General features: G+C 38.0%; 1 protein-coding gene across 1 annotated transcript; it reads left to right on the forward strand.

Moving 5' to 3' along the window:
- The first annotated feature begins 1,632 nt into the window (after positions 1–1,632).
- LOC148999524 (alpha/beta-Hydrolases superfamily protein) lies at positions 1,633–7,070 on the forward strand. The gene is made up of 7 exons (XM_089140858.1): positions 1,633–1,982; positions 2,166–2,338; positions 2,471–2,523; positions 2,746–2,860; positions 4,742–4,864; positions 6,515–6,686; positions 6,783–7,070. The coding sequence occupies exons 1-7, from the start codon at positions 1,821–1,823 to the stop codon at positions 6,966–6,968; spliced, it is 984 nt and encodes a 327-aa protein (XP_088996984.1). The 5' UTR covers positions 1,633–1,820; the 3' UTR covers positions 6,969–7,070.

Consider the following 7,070-nt stretch of genomic DNA (forward strand, 5'->3'; position numbering starts at 1 on the left):
AGGTCATGTGAGGCTGCATGGTTAGGTTGGGTTTCTATCATTTGGTGTGGATTTACATTTACCAGAACTTCTTGAATTAACCGGAACCGACCTGGTAGATCCAAGCTCAGTTTGTCACATTTCAACAGGGTTTGTGGTGGAATTGGAATTAGCATATGGTAAAAATAAAATTCATTGTAAAGAAAAGCTCATGCACACTGGCATCTACATTTATCCAATTGCACAAGCCATGGATTGGATAACGGCCACTCAGACAAATCTCATCCAAAGGGGGTTCACATCCTCTACAGTTCTTATCCCTATAATTTCCAGTAATTTCTATCTAAGATTGTAACATGTGACAGATAATTATCTAACCGTTAGAATTATAACCCAATTAAGAACTAAATCTAATAAATTCCTAAAATTAAGCATTAAAAAAAAAGGAGAGATGAAATTGGGCGAAGTTTTAAAAATTTATTAGATTCAATTCTTAGTTGGGTTTTAATGTGAGGATTGGATATTTTATTACCACATGTCACAATCAAGGTGCGATATTTCGGAGGAATTCACCAGTTTGTCCCAATTGGTGAATTTTGCTAAAAATTCCGACAAAAATTTGCCAAAATTTCGCCCAGATTTTTAGATGACACAAGGCCACACGGTGACATGGTGTAGTCATGTAGAGCATATGATCAAAATAGCAGGGCAAGCACGTGCTTTGTGTAAGTTGTCTTTTCAATTTAAGTATAAAAAAATGTAAAAAACCAAACGAAATGTCTCGAAGAATAAAAAAAACACCATTCTTCTTTCCTCCTGGTCGCATCTCCAGTCTTCCATTTGGCTTCAGGGAAGTTGATGTCGTCGTCGAGCTCTATCATCCTCTTCTTCAAAGTTGCTAGTACAGATCCGAAGCGTGTTTATGGATTTTTTTTTCTTACATTCCGCTGCCGTGAGATTCCACTTTGGCTTTTCTCTATGTTTGCCTTCTATGTTTGATGTATATCATCTTCTTCACCGCCGGAAGCTTGACCAACTTGCTTGTGTTTATGGGTTTTTTTTCTTCTTTTTCTTGCCGACAATTCCCATGGCTTTTACTCCATCAATTTGCTAATTTTGAGTTTTGCCTTTACCTTTCAAGTCGGTTGTCGACTTTTGTGAAATTTTTCAAATTTTCGCCAGTTCGCCGGCAAATGGATGATTTTCAACGAAATTTTGATAAAAAAAGCGAGATATCGTCAAAAAATCTGTAATATTTTGCATTTTCAAAATTCGATGGTTGTTTTGGTTTGCTACTTATTGAAAAAAAATCGAAATTTTTACCTTGATCACAATCTTAGATAGAAATTAGAGCAAATTATACTAAGGACCCAAAATTATGGAGGTCTGAACCCAAGGGTCAATAATTCGCCAACTGATTAGAGACTCCAAAATTAAATTTTCATTAAATATATTTGTATATATCACAGAAATCCTTTCAAATACTGTTTATTATAGGGATATTTTTGAAAATAAATTACTGTTTTGAATGATAAATTTGAAAGAAAAAAAAATGCACACTTCTTTAACACCGTTCCAGGTGACTAATTAAAAAAAAAAAAAAATGCTTATGTGGCGTTTCTCATAAAAGGAAGCTGCATATGTGGCGTATTTGTGCCCTCTTTGTTCTGCTAGGCTAGTGTGCCACTGAAGCTGGTTCTATCTTCTTCCATTAGCGGCATTTGCAGTCGATATTTACTCTGTCATGCACTTATCAATGTAATAATAATTGCAGAACCTGAGTTGAAATAATAATGAATTGGAAGTAGAAGACAAAGGAACAGAATCTTGAGCAACTTGGGATGGCTGTGGCATCCTTAATTTCAGCGTCAGCAATCCCAATATCAAGAACGAGAAGAACTCCACAATCACAGCCCATCAAACGCATCAGATCATTCACGGCATCAACAGAGATGCCTTCACATCCAACAACTTCTAAACACCGCCCAGCTGTTATTCTTCCAGTTAAGTTCTTCTTCATTATCCTTGACAAGAGAAAGAATGTAACTTGTCTGAAGCTAGTATCTAGTTTCAGTTTATTTCTGTTTAAACGGGCTTTGCTTGTTTTGTTAATTTTACAATCGCTGACATTTGGGCTGAAACTGAAGGGAGAGAACTCAATTGATAATTGTGGTCTGTTGTTTCAGGGGTTGGGCAACAATTCAAGTGATTATGATAAATTGGCTCTAACATTAAAAGGCTATGGTGTGCCTTCAGTGATAGCTAAGGTCTCTAGGATCGATTGGCTGAGGAACGCAGCAGGTCTCGTCGACCCTAATTATTGGCGGGGAAAGCTCCGTCCTCGGCCTGTTCTGGATTGGTTTGAAATCTCATCCATATAGCTAGGACACTGCTTCTTTAATCTTTGTTATGTGCTTTTAGTTATTTAATTTCTCAAGTATTACTTTACTTGCTTTGTCCTTGTGACTTGTTTTGATATTCTGGCCTCCAGGTATCTGCTGAGAGTTGATGAAGCTGTTCAGGAAGCAATTCAACTGGCTGAAGGTATGTTCTGTTTCTCCATCTGCCTTTCTTGGTCAGCCTCCCTTTTATTTTTACAAGTAATCTGCCGTCAACAAACTTGTACCTCTTAGTCTCCATCTACACACTTGTTCACTCAAATGAAAATAAATTAGTAAAATGACAACAAAAAGAATAGCTGATGAGGGAAGTGTTGTGACTTAATGTATACAGATATCTAAATGCCAAGAAGATATTGCTTTGCAGGTCAGAGTCTATCCTTGATTGGACATTCAGCTGGAGGATGGCTTGCTCGTGTCTACATGGAGGAATTCAGACAATCAAATATTTCTTTATTACTGACCCTTGGAACCCCTCACTTGTATGTTTTTGTCAGATTCCTTAATTTGCTGATTCATGGAACTTATGATCCGAGCTAGATAATTAAGATAGAGAAATGTGAACTTAGGGCTAATTCTATTTACTTAAAAAAAAAATAGAACTTAGGACTAATTCCTGGTAAGCTTTCTTTTCCCAGTTTGAGGTGTTGTTTTCCTCATTGAGTCCTCACATCCAGTGTTTTGGAACTTGTTTCAGTAGGTTACATTGGTTGGACTGAAATTGGCAAAATTTTCCAAAACAACGTTTTTCTTCCAAACATTTTATTTTCTCTCGTTGGGAGGGGGGTGCTGCTGAAATTTTGGCTGAAATGGCTGAATTAGTGCATTTTTTGTCGACAATGTGGATATGATGTAAATGAATGAAACATTGTTGATTATGGGTTTCACCTCCTATTTTATCTCAAAGTTGTCAAAGTTAAAGAAATTTCGGTGAGTTTTTGAACTTTGATTATATCATTTAAAAGGACAAATAAAAGCATCAATCGACTCTAACAATTAAATTGCATGATGTTATGTGGTTATACTGGTTGTATTCATCTTCTAAGATCCTTTTTTTTTTGGTGAACTATTAAACATGTTTCATTATCTAAGATTATCCACTCTTTTCAGTGGAATAACTGAAGAAAAAAACTCTTTGCTTAAACTCATCTGGAAAATTGTCACCAAAAATGATTCTATCTAGGTCAATTGGGTCCACTCCTACCTTCTCAAATCTAACTCTTTCTGGACTGTCTCCATTCCCTCTAATCCCTCTTGGACTTGGAGGAAGCTCCTTCTTTCCGTCCCCGAGCTCTTACTGCCATTACCACTCATATCTCTTATGATTCCTCTACTTCTTTATGGCTGGATCCATGGCATCCGATGGGTATTCTCCTCTTGCTCTTTCCCCCGCACAGTCTATGAGACCCAAATTCCTAAATCTACCCTTCTCTCGGAGTTCATCTCCAGTGGTACTTGGGTTCCTTCCCCGCATCATAGTCTCACACAAGTTTGGAATTCTCTCCCCGTATCTTCCCCCTCCTTCATGATACTGTCATATGGACCCCTTCCACCACCAAAACATTCACAACGTCTTTTGCTTGGAACCTCTTCCGCTCTCCCTCCCCTTCCCCTCCCTGGCCCCCCTTGGTTTGGTTTAAAGGTCATTTACCCCGTCACTCCCTCACTCTTTGGAGAGCCCTAAACCTAGCCTTGCCAACTCAGTCATTCCTTATTTCCCGCCACATCCCTGTGAACCCAAATTGTATCCTTTGCTGGAATGGTACTGAGGACATTGAGCATTTATTCTTTTCTTGCCCTTTATCTAGTGCTCTTTGGAGGAAAGCCCTTAGCTACATTTGGCCCTGCTCTCGTTGCTCCTTTGGGTTTGCCCATGACTGGTCTTGGATTTTGAGTAAATTCCCGGGTACCTCTATTATTGATCGGATTGGTAAGCTCGTCTTTGGTGCCATAGTCCACCATCTATGGTGGAAGCGTAATCTTAGGCGTTGGGGCTCCAAATCCCGCTCTATCGATGCCATTTGGAATGCTATTTATTTTGATGTATCTTCTGGGATTTCTTCTTCTCCCCCCCTCGGTTGTTGATTCCCCAAGGAACAGGCTCATTGTTGTTTCCTGGGGACTCAACTCCCAAATCCTCCCTCCTATTAGATGCTAGCCCTTGGCTCCTTGTAGTTTGTTTTCGTCTCTTTAATTGATTATTTATTCATCCAAAAAAAAAAAAAAAAAAACTGAAGAAAAAAACTAGTTTTGATACTGAAGTTATGGAATTCTTCCATATGATTAAACCGCCTGTCCTCAAGAAGTTCAATTTGTATTAGAACATAGACTTGATAACTAAGCATTTTTCCCCCTTCTTTCAGATCACCCCCCAAGGGTATTTCAGGCGTCATTGATCAAACTAGGGGCCTCTTGGATTATGTTGACAAATATTGTTCGAAAGCTGTTTATACTCCTCAGTTGAAATATGTATGTATTGCTGGGAGGTAAATTCACCATTCATATCCTCTTGGTTCTCATTCCATATCCTGTGTCAAAGCCAATGTTTTTAGCTAGTACTACAGTTACTTGGTGCCTATTGAGCTAACCGTATATGTTTTTGAATTTTTGTTGCATTTAATTGTAAGAGCATGCATTGATAATATGGTTTACTATGTTGTATATTTAGTGTTAACCAATGAAATATTAATTTCCAAGTGGTTACTAGGAGTCTGAGAATACATGCACATACCAAAGAGTCCTAGATGTATGCAAACACTCACTAAGTTGGTAGAACTCAGACTTCTTCCAAAACTCTCCTTCAAGTTGGAGCATATAGGTCACCATGACCCAGCTTGAAACATTTCCTCTGAAATGTAGGCCCAAGTAATGGCTTGTAATCATATTACCAAGTTGGTTGGTTTTGAAAACAAACAGAGTCATAACCAATTTGTTCACAATGGCATCATGAACAAAATGGCAATCAACCTCAAAGTGGTTGGCCTTCTCATAAAAACACTGGGTTGCTTGCAACGTATATAGCAACCTGGTTATCACTAAACACTATATTGGTTGATGGATATGGAATCCAACTCCTGAGGTAAAGGCTTTACCTTGAGTAACTTAGCCAGAGAATGTGCCACTGCTTGATAATTGGCTGTGGCACTTGATCTAGAAATAATGGTATGGTTCTTAACTTTTTCATATGACAAAGTTAGCACAACAAATGTACATTTATCAGTGATTGAACAGCAGTTGTCATCAGCACCAGCCCACTCAGCATTGAAAATCCCAAAAGGATTAATATTTCAAGTAGTCCAATAAACATGATCATTTCCAGGAGCATTGTTGAGCCTATACCCAAAAAGTGGCTTCATAGTGAATTTTCTTTGCTGCCTGGAAAAACCTACTGGCAACGCTGAAAACAAAGAAGATGGGCTGTGCTTGTTGCTCCCTCAACACCCCCCTTCCCCAAAAAAAATCAGACCTTCCTTTTGTTCCTACGGGAATGAAATAAAAGCTTGTGTCTACATTAGGATTTCATTTTTCTTTCAATTCTTAGGCATTTAGGGTTTTGTAAATTTGTAGTTGCAGAGAAAATAGCAAGTATACATTTTTTTTTGTTGAAAATTTAAAAGTGAGCTGCAGATTTGGTTTTGAGTAACATTTTATTGTCTTATAGATTCTTTTTCAGTTTATGGTAAGTATGGATGTAACTAAGAAGTTGGCACTCAAGGAGTCACAATTGAAGCATTGGACATTATGAAAAAAACAGAAAAAGAGGCAGGGGGATATCTGAACCATCTACAATGTATTAAGTTTGCTTTTCAATAATTAATCGAACATGCTACACAAAATATGTAATAGTTTTTTGTGCTTCACCAGATACTAGATACTAGATACCTGAGGCATAGTAAAGAGAAACTATAGTTGGCTCCTCTGGACTAATGGTATCAGAAAGTAGAATGAACAGATTCATTATCAGAAACTCGTCTTTCTTTGGATGAAACAGAACTGCAAATATGGGCAACAAACAATATGATACTGAAAATATATGTAAAATGAACTCCTACGATCATAATTCTTCTGGAGTTCCTTTCTTTTATTCACAGTGCTGGCAAATTATTTTTTTCTTAATTTTTATTCTGATAATCTAGGTATATTCAAGGGGCTCGCCTCTTCGGCAATTCCAATCTGAGTTCAGATCCTGTTGTCTCTGTTGAGAATGATGAACCAGTGGCTGAGGTTGCTGTAATAGGGAATAGTAATAAATCAGCAATAGACAGTACCAGTGTGCGTGCTCGCTTTGTTGGTCAAGGGTATAAGCAGGTAACTAGGTAGTAGATATTTAAATGATTATCCCTGTTTTAAATGCAGCATTGACTTCTCAAAGCATTTATGAGTGGGATGCACACTCTTTGCTAGGTTTGTGGGCAGGCAGATGTCTGGGGTGACGGAGTAGTTCCTGAAGCTTCAGCACACCTGGAGGGTGCTTTGAATATTAGCTTGGATGGGGTTTACCATTCTCCAGTTGGTTCAGATGACATGCTAAGACCATGGTATGGCTCACCAGCTGTTGTAGAGGAATGGATACATCACCTCCTCTGCTAACTGGAAAGATAGGTTGAAATTCATAGTCATTAGCCCACATTTGTTTACATATTGTATATGCACACATTGGTAGATAATTGTTGTTTACCGTTATATGTGTTG

The sequence above is a fragment of the Hakea prostrata genome, chromosome 11, assembly GCF_041222555.1.
Source record: "Hakea prostrata isolate BN-2017 chromosome 11, UWA_Hpros_2, whole genome shotgun sequence".
In the NCBI taxonomy this organism is placed as follows: domain Eukaryota; kingdom Viridiplantae; phylum Streptophyta; class Magnoliopsida; order Proteales; family Proteaceae; genus Hakea; species Hakea prostrata.

What these genes read in the sequence shown, in the direction of transcription:
- LOC148999524 (XM_089140858.1), top strand. Translation starts at nt 1,821, where the DNA reads ATGGCTGTGGCATCCTTAATTTCAGCGTCAGCAATCCCAATATCAAGA. An exon ending in GCCCAGCTGTTATTCTTCCA is followed by an intron (nt 1,983 to 2,165) that starts GTTAAGTTCTTC and finishes CTGTTGTTTCAG; the next exon opens with GGGTTGGGCAACAATTCAAG. An exon ending in CCTCGGCCTGTTCTGGATTG is followed by an intron (nt 2,339 to 2,470) that starts GTTTGAAATCTC and finishes TCTGGCCTCCAG; the next exon opens with GTATCTGCTGAGAGTTGATG.